This window comes from Panulirus ornatus, chromosome 65, assembly GCF_036320965.1.
Source record: "Panulirus ornatus isolate Po-2019 chromosome 65, ASM3632096v1, whole genome shotgun sequence".
Classification (NCBI taxonomy): domain Eukaryota; kingdom Metazoa; phylum Arthropoda; class Malacostraca; order Decapoda; family Palinuridae; genus Panulirus; species Panulirus ornatus.
The window spans coordinates 3,930,001-3,943,293 of record NC_092288.1 but is presented as its reverse complement, the minus strand read 5'-3'; the positions used below and the strand labels follow the sequence as shown (position 1 = coordinate 3,943,293).

The 13,293-nt window shown below is 49.1% G+C and overlaps 1 protein-coding gene across 7 annotated transcripts in view; it reads right to left on the bottom strand.

The window, feature by feature from the left end:
* The window catches only part of LOC139746496 (nucleolysin TIAR-like), a 1,460,715-nt gene that overhangs the window by 533,316 nt on the left and 914,106 nt on the right, over positions 1 to 13,293 (bottom strand). The window contains exon 1 of one of the 7 annotated variants that reach the window (XM_071657789.1): positions 596 to 1,159. The exons of the other annotated variants lie outside the window; for them this stretch is intronic. Within the exon in view, the coding sequence (XP_071513890.1) occupies positions 596 to 746 (151 nt within the window). The 5' untranslated portion in view covers positions 747 to 1,159. Of the gene's footprint in view, positions 1 to 595; positions 1,160 to 13,293 lie in introns of those variants that run through there. 7 annotated transcript variants of the gene reach the window in all.

Genomic DNA, 13,293 nt, shown 5'->3' with positions numbered 1-13,293 from the left:
TCGAGGTTTAGAGCGTGGAAAGCGGGTTGGCGCGCGAGTCCACGTGGCGGGCGGGAAAACATGGCGGCAGGGAGACCTGAGCTGGCTGGGGGGCGGCCGTCCGCCTCGGCCCAGCCAGCTCGCGCCTCGCTCACCGCCCTCAAAACCACTTCGCCACGCGCGGCTACACTCACGTCCTCCTCAAATCTGACAAGTCTCTTTTGCACCTTTCTCGAGCCCGGCGGTGAAAAAACGAAGGAGAGAGGAGGAGGAGGAGAGAGAGGAAGGAAGGGAGGGAGAGAGAGAGAGAGGAAGGGAGGGCGTTTTCTAAGGACGCATCACACAGCTCCTGCTGGTGGCTTGAGGACATGGTCAAGCACCCTCCTCCCTCACCGCTCACGAGAACCGCAAACATTAACAAGTTTAATCCTTCCCGTAGTAGGTGTCTTTTTTTTATAGTACGCACTACAACTGTCCAGCTGGTTCCTCCCCCGTAGAACTGTCATTATCTTGGGGGAGGAGGTGGTGGGGGCCGCCCCCCCTCGGGTTGTGTGTGTTGTAGTTGCTGTTGCTGTTCGTGTGTTGTGGGTGGGATGGGGGAGGAGGGCCGCCTTACCTTGCTTCTGGCCGTTGTTGTTGTTGTGGGCGTTGTTCTTGAGCGTGTTGTTGTCGTGCTTGGCGGGGGTGAGGGGCAGCGCGGGCGGGTTCATGGCCATGGTGGGGCCAGCCGCAGCCGGCATCATGAGAGTGGCCATGGTAGCCAACATCCTTCGTGATAGATCCAGCCTGTAGACCACAGCCGGGGGAAGGAACCACGCACACACGGAGGGGTTACTCCTGCCGCTGCTGCTGCTACTGCTGGAGGAGCTGCTGCTTGATGCTGCTGCTGCTGCTGCCGCTGCTGCTGCAGGAGGAGGGCGCCGCACGCCGTAGAGGGGGAAGGGGGGGAGGAGGAGGAGGTCACACCAGCCGCGGTATCACTGTGGTGGTGGTTGGGGGGTCAAGAGGTGTTGCGGCTTATCACCTTCGGTCACACAGGTCACTTGGTGGAGGTCAACGTCGGTAGAGCGGGCGGGCGGGGTGGCGGGGGCGGCTCATGGGCGGCGGCGGTAGTGGCGGGTGGCGGAAGTGGGCGGCACCAGCACTTGACACAGAGTCCGGCCTGGGCGACGGGCGGCGGGTGACTGGGGGCGGGCCAGGCCTGTGCCACAGTGTCAGCCTCCCCCGCGCAGCGCACCCTCGCCCCGCCCCCTCGACGCCCCGCCCCCCCGGCCACGCCACGCCCACTATTGATCCCCGTAGTGGCAGCCCGCGCCCGGGCGTGGGGTTGTGCCGCGCGGGGCGGGGCGGGGCGGGGGAGGAGGGGGGTCGGGCACGCCGATATGAACGTGTAGTACATCTTGTGCCGGCGATTATTGGCGTAACGGCCTGGGGTTGTCATCGTTATTGGCGTGGTGATGGACCAAGTGGCGCGACTGACCAATATCCTCCCTCACTACTGTCTCTCACCCCCCAACCCTCCTCCCCATACCCCGACCACGCTCACTTCCAACCCCACTCCACACAGACCCGACCAACCCCAACACACACACACACACCCTCCTCCATCTTCCACAGCCATAACCCACCCCAACAACCTTTACATCAGCCATACTACTCCCTCCCGCCCCCCCCCCCCCAGCCCAAGTACACTATACACCTCCACTCCCTGCCATGCCAAACACCCCCCGAGCCATCCCACCCGCAGCAAACTTCAGCACGTACCACAACCCCTTCCAAACTATACTACATCCTCACCCCAGTCATACGAGACCTCCACCAGCCATATAACACCCTCTACCCCAAAAACATACCACAACCCCCATCTCTGCCGTACCACATCTCCGTCGCAGCCATACTCTCCACCACCCATCCGAGCCATACCATCACACCTAAGCCATACAACATCCCTAACCACCCACCCAAGCCATATCAAACACCCCCCCCCCCTACTCCAGCCATACCACCCTTCCTTTCCCTAGCCATACCGCCCCCATCCAAGCCATATCACACCCCAAGGAAGGGGCAGGAGGGACTCCACTGCATGCCGTAAAACTCGAAACCAGGCAACATCTGGGATCTGAGGTAGAGCTTGACCCACGCACACACACACACACACACACACACACACACACACACACACGCTGGAAACTCGTGACATAAGATGGGAGGTCCACCACCCCCCACCAGACCTACAGAGGTGGGTTCCTCGACACACGAGGTGCCCATGAGACTAAGGGGCCCTCCCCCCCGAACCCATGACGGAGGGCATCGCAGGGCAGGGCCCCATACTCCATCTGGCGGACAGGTTGTACATAAGCGTGATCAGAAAGGCTCATAAAGTGTGAAATGGGAGGGGAAGAAGGGAAGGCATTCCAGCACTGCTTATGCTCAGGCAATCCCACTTCCCTGTCCCACTGAAGACACCTCCTTCTGGATCCCTGCTCCACTGAAGACACCTCCTTTTGGATTCCTGTCCCACTGAAGACACCTCCTTCTGGATCCCTGTCCCACTCTACCACTGATCAAATGAAACATGTACCAATATGGCACCAGCTTCAATGAAATACACCCTTCCACGCCTTTCCCACTTTCCTGTCCCAGAAGAACACGACCCGCTCACACACCATCCCAGGGCGTCATCCTCATCGCACCCTATCCCACAAAAATAAAGAACCACTCGCATCAACTCGACCTTCTGTTCCAAGGATAGCTCCCCCCATCCACCCCAGACACCATTCCACGCCAATCTAGCCAACTGTCCCGCGGAATATTTCCCTTCATGCCATCCCAGTTTTAAGGCCTACCAGATACTGGGCTCCCCTCTTGTGACCCCATTCATACGATAAAAAAGGTCAATCACCAATATGCCTACGCAGACGAGGCGCCATTTCCTCCCCCCCCCCCCCTATACTCGCCCTCTCGAAAAATTAGAATGGCAAGGTTTTCCATTTTCTCAAAAAACCATCGCCTCTTCCCCTTCCACATCCCCCACTCTCTCTCTCTCTCTCTCTCTCTCTCTCTCTCTCTCTCTCTCTCTCTCTCTCTCTCTCTCTCTCTCACTTGCCCCTCCTGACCTCCTCACCGCTGACCTCCATGCAATGGGTGGTCATACGTCATGTGACCAGCCTAATGTAACGTGGCCAGAGAATGACTGTCCTTGTGAGTCACCACTCGTAACATAAAGCAGCTACTCGCAACAAAGACGATTTAAATCATCACAAAGAACTCGTCGGATCACAAGGAACTCCTCATCGCAAACTACTCGTCACTGCACAGTCAATTACCCACACAGGGAACTGGTAGTTTCAGCGCGTACAACCAGGGTAAGCATCGGTAACTACAGTACAAACAACGGCTCATCAACCTAGCTAGTCTGCAGGTCATCAACAGGTCCCACAACATGACTCTAACGACAACACGGACGAACAACCACATCGTCACGACACAACACGACCATTCACACCACAGATAAACAAAGAGCTGGCCATCAGCTGGCCAAACACCCATAGCACGCACAAGCCAATCACAACACAAACAAACTAACTACAATATAAACAAATAATATCACATGTAAACTACAGCTCAATATATATATATATATATATATATATATATATATATATATATATATATATATATATATATATATATATCTTTCTTTCTTTCAAACCATTCGCCATTTCCCGCGTTAGCGAGGTAGCGCCAAGAACAGAGGACTGGGCCTTTTTTGGAATATCCTCACCTGGCCCCCTCTGTTCCTTCCCTTGGAAAATTAAAAAAAAAACGAGAGGGGAGGATTTCCAGCCCCCCGCTCCCATATATATATATATATATATATATATATATATATATATATATATATATATATATATATATATATATTACAACTACTAAGCAAGAACCTAAGCTACGGTGCTAACAAATAAAACAACCCACAAACAAGTAAACTACGGCGCAAACTAAACGGCAAATGCACCACAGCGTAAAAAAAGGGCATGAGCATCGACAGCACATGCAAACCATCCAGGCCGCAAGCACAAACGAACCAGATAACAGTCACGTTAGACGTACGGTGCAAACCACGTAGAACAAACACACACACACACACACACACACACACAAACCAAGCGTCATCGTATGGAAGCAGATGCAGCCAAACGTCTGAGGGCAAAACTACCAAGGAAAAACCCACATTGAGGAATTAAATAGCAAGACGCTGGGAAAAGATCCGCTTTCCCCCACCCTCCGTTCTCTCTCTCCCTCCCGTCCCAAACCCTCCCCCTCTCTCCCCCCTTGACAACGACAAACAGACGACGACGAAGAACAATGTCTCCGGGACGCGTTCGATGCCTCGTCTACCGTCGCTTGTAGAAAACGACATGCAGTAGCAGCAGCAGCAGCTGCAGCAGAAACGACATCTCATTTAAGCTCTTCATTCAACATTTTTTTTTTGTCTTTGATTCGCATCTCGTAACACCAAACTGTAATAATATCCAACTTTAACGCCACATTGCCTATCTTCGATTTGGTTTCGTAAGGCATGAATGAAGAGAAAATAAAAGTGAAAACTGGAATGAAAGAAGTGAAAAAAAACTTTTTAAGTCCTTAAGCGCGATGGTTCGACCTTTGGGTATGACAGCCTGGCCTTTGTGACCCGACTCTCACCCGGCTCATGTCAAAGGTCGACCCAGGTTGGGCCCACAGGATTAACGTTCCGTTTTTCATTTTTCGAAATTACAATCTTCTCTGAATGAACGACATATAATGCTGGACCGAACTTGTATCGACCAAACCTGCGTTATAAATTCGCTTTTCTTACGTAATACACTGGCAGACTTAATGACAGGGTAATTATAATACAGCTACGTAATTACTTTTAGGGAAGTTCATTAACGAGGCATCTCGCAATCACACGGGTCTAAAAGCCCGTATACAACCACCCTACACAGACGAACACAACACACCCTGCACTTCTTGACCTGCGGTCCTGTCCAGCGGACGAAGCTTGCTTCCTGAGCGCTGCTGGTGACCAGGGGCAGTATGGCAAGTACCGTCGTATGTCTTGATGTTTGTATTTCCATTAAAGGGTTAATAAAGCACCTATCCATCTATCTATCTATCTATTTACTCAGAGAGGCTGTTGTTGTTGTTGTTGTTGTTGTTGTTGTCTCTGTTGTTTGTTTACCACGACGGGATTGGGTGAAGCGCACCGTCACGTATGGTTGGTCTGGCCGGCCTCTTGCCACCTGAAGTTTACCTTGTAAACTGCAGGTGGTTTACTACTGTACAAAGCGAGGCTACTTGCCCCGTTCTACTAACGGTCCCACAGTGTGTGTGTGTGTGTGTGTGTGTGTGTGTGTGTGTGTGTGATGCATTGGTTCTAAATCTACCCCCAAAAAACGTTTCATCTCATTTAATTTAGATCACTAAGACGTGTGGCACGGCGTGTGGATGATGTGGGGTCGCCAGGCGTCCTTGTCACGTGTGCTATTTTGATGTAAATTTTCCATCGTTAAGTGTTTGGCAGACGGTGCGCGCTGGGGGGTGGGCGGGTGGGGGGAGGTTGTCGTCATCCCCGGGCAGCCAACACAGAGTCTAAGGCGCCCACCAAACAAGTGGGAAACGAGGAGAGAGAGAGAGAGAGAGTGGCAATTCTGAGCTAACGTCCCGAGTTAAATTTTTGTTGTAAAACTATCATTACGTAACTCCTCTTCTCTCTCTCTCTCTCTCTCTCTCTCTCTCTCTCTCTCTCTCTCTCTCTCTCTCTCTCTCTCCATTACTTAAAACCCTTTTGAGGATGACCGTGTGACCTACTGGGCACGACGGCCTGACCTCTGACCTGACCCATCAGTGACAGACGGACGGACGGACGGACAGACAACAACGTTAAGACAGCAAGCTGCCGGATACAACAAACTCCAGATCCGGGTCCGGTGCCGGTATTCCACCCATACAACCAACATATAACTCTCCACTACAGGAATACAGAGTATATTTATTTTCGTTTTCTATTCCAGCAGAGGGATTACAGGAGGTGTATTACAGAGTAGATACAAACCTTAAAGTGGACTTCCCTCGCACGTATATTATTATTCCCCCCCCCCCCCCCCCCCCCCGTAAGTACAGGAGCCCCGTTCATGACGTGCGGGAGATGCGTGCACGAACTCGTCACGCGGTGCACAGCTGACGACATAAAGATAACGAAACAACTTGACTTTGTAAGTAATTCCACGACCGAACATACAAGGAAGAAAATACGACCCGACACCCCCCCACCCCCCTTAAGAAAGAGAAAAATAAAAGCTGAACAGACCGATAATTATAAAGAATCGCTCTAGAATAATTCAAATTTTCCTAGAAAAGAATAATAGATGTTATTTGTGTGTGTGTGTGTGTGTGTGTGTGTGTGTGTGTGTGTGTGTGTGTGTGTGTGTGTGTGTGTGTGTGGTGTCGCTGGAGTGAGAGTGGTGTGAGCGGTGGAGAGCGCGGAGTGAGCAGTGGTGTGAGCGGCGGAGGGCGTGGAGTGAGAGTGGTGTGAGCGGCGGAGGGCGTGGAGTGAGAGTGGTGTGAGCGGTGGAGTGAGAGGGTCGTCACAAAAGGCAGCGTGGGGTGGAGTGCCGTATGTGTGTGTGAGGACACTAGACCTCCCGACACACAGATATCAGAATTGGCACTGTAGTGAGGGGGTCGGGGGAGGGACGGGAGATGAGGGAGAGGGGGAGGAGGAGGAGGATACACACCCCCCCATGATACAAGAAGAGTGCAAACCTTAGGAGGAGGAAGAGGAGGAGGAGGAGGAGGAGGAGGAGGAGGAGGAGGAGGAGGAGGAGGAGGAGGCCCTCAAGCTGATAAATGGCGGGAGGAGGAAAAGTGGATTTCTTTCGTGGTGGCCAGAGGGACTTGTGGGTCAGGGAGGGAGGTGGGGAGACGGGGGGAGGAGGGTTACACTCCCCAGGGTACCGTTATATGCCGACCTCCTCACTCCTCCTCCTCCTCCTCCCGCACTCCTCCTGCTCTTCCTCTTCCTCTTCCTCCTGCTACACTACTGCCCTCCCTGTTGGGGAATGGTCTCCCTATGGGTGGTGGACCTTCTTGCCTCCCTCTCTGCTGCAGCGCCAACACTTATACACACGCTTACTGATGGTGGCGCGGGGGGGTTGCTGGCTGCACACTGATCACACTGTTGGAGATCAGAGACTCCCATCTCCAACACTGTATCTGGTGTTCGTCATCAGCGCTCGTCCGATGACACTCCAACGACGCCGTCCTTGCTGGAGGCCGCAGGCGCGCGCGCACACACACACACACACACACACACACACTCCCCTCTCTATCACTGATGTTGGAGATTCAGTCTGTCTTTCCCCATCAATTATCATCTGGACAATATGATCTCTGCCTAAGCCAACATCTCCGCCTTGCCTTAAGTTTTGCACGTTCCAACATAACGTTCTAGCAAGAGTTCCTTCCTTCCTTTTTAATTCATTTCCTTCATTTATTTCCATTTACCTCAATGACTCTGCGCCCCCCCTAAAACAAGAAATAATAATTAAGTCTAGAACGTTATTCGTTTATTAAATACATGTCCATTCGTTGGCAGACTGACAACAGTAGTATTACGACGCCCAGCACACCAGGCTGGACATTAACTCCTTCTGTGAAGCACATACGATACACATAGATCAAACGAATCACAAATGTTACGCATGAGTCTGAGTGGTGACCAGGGCACAGGTGGCGGTGAAAGCGAGGGAACACATGACGTCATCCACTTTTAAAGTGTTTCCGTTGTCTTAGGACTTAAAAATCACTTCAAATTACTGTACCTATCGTCCTTAATTACCACACTGCCCAATCAGGACCTTACTTAGTGTGTGTGTATATGTGTGTGTGTGTGTGTGTGTGTGTGTGTGTGTGTATATATGTGTGTGTGTGTGTGTGTGTGTGTGTGTGTTACCGGGCTCCGTCTTCTTGTGGTTCCGCCGCGAGTTCCAATGCTATTACCTCCAGTGGGGTTGTACCGTCGAAGTAAACAGTCTCTTCGTAAGACTTCGAAACCCTCAGACGAGGCCGTTCGACCCCCCCCCCCCCCCCTCCACCCAAAGAAGAGGTGGTTTCGTTCTACTGGGTTTGTTACCCATGGTCTCCCACAGACCTCCCCTTACTTCCCCCCAGCTGTGACGCGCCACCGTGGAAGAAACCGTATTCACCATCACCGAGTATCACTTCCGGAGGCGCTGGTGTACCTCACGTCTACCTCACTCCGTCATAACAACGCCGTCGTTGCCCAAGTTCGGCGGGGCGAACGTATGGGAAAAATATACATAAACGAACGACAAAAAAACTCCCTTGCGTATATCTGGTGTCTAGATACACAGTGAGAGCGTATATATATATATGTTGTCCTTGGACAACACCTGAAGATGGTGTTTAAACAGTTTTGATTTCCGGGTGGTAGACGCAGCTGTTTGAGGGTGGTGGTCGTGGTGATCCCCTGGCAGTTGATAGGCCAACCATCCAACCATCTTCGACCATCTGGTAGTCAAATGTGGTTACCCAATATCCGGAGACTTTCGAACATCGGGTCCGAGATGTAGGTTAAGAGGTGTTGGTTGTACATGATGTGGAGCGAAACTTTTGGGGTAAAGACAGATGGCAGTATAATATATATATATATATATATATATATATATATATATATATATATATATATATATATATATATATATACGGGATTAAATCCCTTCAGCAAGAAGATACAACCCTCCAAAAAACGACGGTACGATCCTTGAGCACGACCGTGCGATCTTTGAGCACGACGGTACGATCCTTGAGCACGACGGTACGATCCTTGAGCACGACGGTACGATCCTTGAGCACGACGGTACGATCCTTGAGCACGACGGTACGATCCTTCAGCATGGCCGTCCGATCCTTCAGCATGATGGTACGATCCTTCAGCACGACCCTTCAGCACGACGGTATGCCTGTAACCTGACACTTCAGGGTCAGGTTAAAGGGTCAGGCCATCATACCAGGGGATCGTACCCTCGCCCTCGAGGGTCTGAAACGGGTCTCGTACAAATTCACACGAAAGATGTCCATCAATCATTTTCAGTTTAGAAACAAAGACAAATAAAGTACGATCCATGTTGACATATTCCTTGAGGGACACCTGCACAATAACAAAACACAGCCATACAAAATAACCACCAGGTGACGGCAACCCGAGGAAGTATATATATATGTATGGCTGACGTACACAGCGCACTGAAAAGCACAAGTAAACACAATTATCAACATACGAGAACTGTAAACACAGATTAGCAACAGGATTGCGCTATCTGGTTATATAAAGGGTCATTACTGTGATGATAAACTTACACCACAGGGCTGGTATTACGCACCGTCCGTATTATGCAGTGTGTACAGTGTAATAGCAGGTCCGTACTGAGCAGCGTGTACTGGAGTGTGCAGCATTGGCAATACGTACTGAGGAACGTCATATATTTTGTACATTTCACAGTAATGCTAATAAATGAAGAGACTTTGACACGACGTCGTAAATCACAGGCCATTTTATAGTCTTGGCTTTGACGAGGTGACAAGCGTTCGCGAGGGATTGTGTGATAATCGCGTACGTTTACGCGGAACAACGAATTACGGTACTTTCCCCCCAAAAACGATGACAATCATCCGGATAACTTGTGCAATCCGGCCGTCTATTTCGCCTCCCATTTCCGGCCGGGTCTTACACTATTGGGGTCAACATTTCTTTTCATAGTGTGATTGGGAATTTACGGGTGCGCTTTTGAATCCTGGAGAGTACAGAAAGCAGCGCTGCTGTAACTGTAGTAGATATGACGGGGGGTTGACAACTTGTAACTGAATCATCTGATTATGTAGTTACCACAACAGAGACGCGCGCGTCGGAATAATATATATATATTTTTTAAGAACGTCTCGTGGTTTATATAATGTTTATATAATGTGTATGACTTCAGTAAAACGAAATCAAGGTATCGTCCCGACACGCTATTCCATCTACACATTACCAGGTTTGTTAACAAGGGACCAGGATGAACACCTAGGGCAGGTACCGGATGTCGGACGAGGCACACGAAAATTAAAGCAAACTAGATGGACTGACCTGAGGTGTGACCCGAGGTGTGACCCGAGGTCACAATAGCGCAATTTGGACTAGAAAAAAAATGGTCATATTATCTATGAAATATTTTGGAAACTGCATTCATATCTTAGTTTTAAGGTAAACACGATCCCAAAGACATTGTTTTTCTTTTTTTTCGTAATTTCTACCAATCACTAGACCCGCCAACCTATTTCTAAAAGTTCCTATTTCAAAAACGGCCAGCGTTAAAACATCAAGTCTGTGCTATATTTAGCGCTCGTGTGCTTAATTTTCGCGGATACCTAGCGTTAAACGTACCTAATATTAGCCAGCCCGTTAAATCCTTCAGTTCCTTATTGTGGACGCTAATGGACTGCTAGCCGGGCAGGGTGGAGGGTGTCAAAATAGCAAGGCGGCGTCATCAGTAAACAGAAGAGGTAGGAGGGAGTGGGTTTGGTTTGGCAACTCATTAGCATACATCACCCGGCTGTCGGATGCGCGATGATTCATAGCAACAGACTGCATCCTGTCTGTTAAGTGGGTTGTTACATATTGATTACCCACTGCACTGAACGGCCACCATGATCCTTAAGTCCTGCTCATGATTAACGGTCGCAAACGATCCGTTGGGAGGTCAATAAACAGAGCAACGGAGGTGTACTGTGTTTGTATTACGTAATGTACACAAACAGCCAAGACTGTTATCATTTCAGAAATACATACAGATCTATTACGATGTAATATATCAAACTGATTATGGAGGGATATAATGAGATTTTTCTAAACGCTTTTGATATGAAAGGTGGAGAGGAGAGTGGTCGATAATTATGTCATTAATTAACGCTTGTTCAAACCCAACCATTAACTACAATTACAAGTTGTTCCTCTTGTGGCTTCGACGGAATTAAAGATTTTGAAAAATTCACAAACAATTGCTTTTCAGATCTGAAAGGTGTTCTTAGATTTTTCTTTTCATTTACTTCATCTTCAATTGTACACGTACGGTCATAAAGACGAGCATGGTAGTGGTCAGTTCACCATCAAGTTCGCTGGTTAGTTAGTAATGGTAATGTGATGAAGACGTGTGTGTGTGTGTGTAGCGTTAAATTGAAATAGAGAGAGAGAGAGAGAGAGAGAGAGAGAGAGAGAGAGAGAGAGAGAGAGAGAGAGAGAGAGAGAGAGTAAAGAAACACTTATGAAACGAGCAGGAAACGAGTGAAATATGAGATGCCAAGTGTGGTCACACATGTCAACACCAGAAGTTTTATAACCAGTTAAGTCAATTTCATGACTCCTAATGACAGGGGAGGGTACAGAGAAACCGCTCTCTACTGTCCCGTATTCATGTCATCTTGACGCAGTTTTATACGAGAAACAAGAGCAAGACTGACTCTCCCTCCTTGGGGTATCAGATGCCTTTATTCAGAGCGAACCAATTCTATACAAAACAGAAACGCTACCTCTGTCGGCTATAGATTCGGATGCCTTCATAAATATGGTCAAATGCTCTGCAAAATGGAAGAAGGTCGACCTTGCCGTTTCCCCCCGCTGAACAGGTCCGGACACCTTTATTCAATATGATCCAAATCTGTACAAAATAAAGGAGCTTTGGCCTCGCAAAGTCTGGGCTACGGAGGCGACGACGCCTTGGCGGTGAAGATGATCGTGTCAAGGCAACGCCGCGCGGGATGACGCCACCGTTGCCCAAGTTATCGCCGGCCGGCGGTGCCCGGGGGATGCACCGCCTCCTATCATTGCCTACACTTGCTATGACACATTTCCGTGAGTAGTGGCCTAATATATTTTACTTTATTGAGTACGAACCCCCATGACACATAAATTGGGAGTCAGACAATTCTCATATTTTACGCGCGCGCGGCATAATGATGGCAACGCAGAATTGGCGGGAGTTTTGAATGGAGTCGCGTTTCATACCGGGTCACGTTTTGGCGCGAAATGAGCTCGCATATGACATGGAGTGAGGCTGGTGTCATTGTGTCGCTGGGGGAGAGGATATTATAGCGCGCATCATGCCACTTATATAGAGGATATAATCAGAGATATACTGGCATTGTCGAGGGGTAAACCCGGACACTTTTATAAGTAACTTTTTCATGTGTTTATTAAGAGGCGCTGGGGAATACATTTAGCATACACAGTGTCACTTAAAAGCCACTCTGTCCTACTGCCAAGTTTACGATGTCAAGTATTTATTTCTAGACACCACCTACGTCCTAAGAATCATGGGTTAGAATCCGTCTAAGTTATTCGTTTTCCCACCCCAGTAAAATCAAGTTTACTATTTTTCCTGTAGGTTTAAAACTGTAAGGTTTTTTTTTTTTTTAATTATTTCTCTCTCTACGATAAGACTTTTTGTGACTGGGGAGTTTGGTGAGGAACGGACGCGTGCTTCCCAGGCACATCAACACACAAGGGGTTCGATCCCTCGCTGGGGGTGGGGGTGTGGGATGGCTGACCCATCAAACCCAGCTGGCTAACCGAACCTCAGTCTGCGCACCAGATGACGCGACCAGTTACTGGCTGAGGAGGTGTACCATCAACAGACACCTTCATCCGACCATCACTGGGTCATACGACCATTAACTGGGTCATACGACCATTAACAGACACTTTAATATGACCTGGAATGGACGCTACTTAGCTGCTGATGTCGCCACCAATACCCGTGATTGGTAAACAAATACCATCTTAAATCTATACAACAACAAATACCATTTTAACTCTATATAACAACGACACAGAACTTGCCAAGAGTAAGAAGCAAAACAGGAACACTAAAAACAACCGGAGCAAATATTAAAACTGTCTGGGGGAAACGTACAACATACGATCATCTTGAACGTGTGAGAGAGAGAGAAAAAAAATACCCGTCAAACTGTCACAATCCTTAAAATAGTGCGGGGGGGTAATAAAAATAGCGGAGGACATCAGGACCAAAATATACCCCCGTCAAAGAGATATTGACAAACACAATTTAGCAAGAGTTCTTTGGCCTCCGGGATGAACTCCACGGCTGAATATATCGCTAAGAACAATGAGACACAAGCAGCGAGGCATCGCCAATGCGAGGCATCGCCGCATTGGAATAAAGAGAAAGAAAACGTCACAATGATGACGTGTAG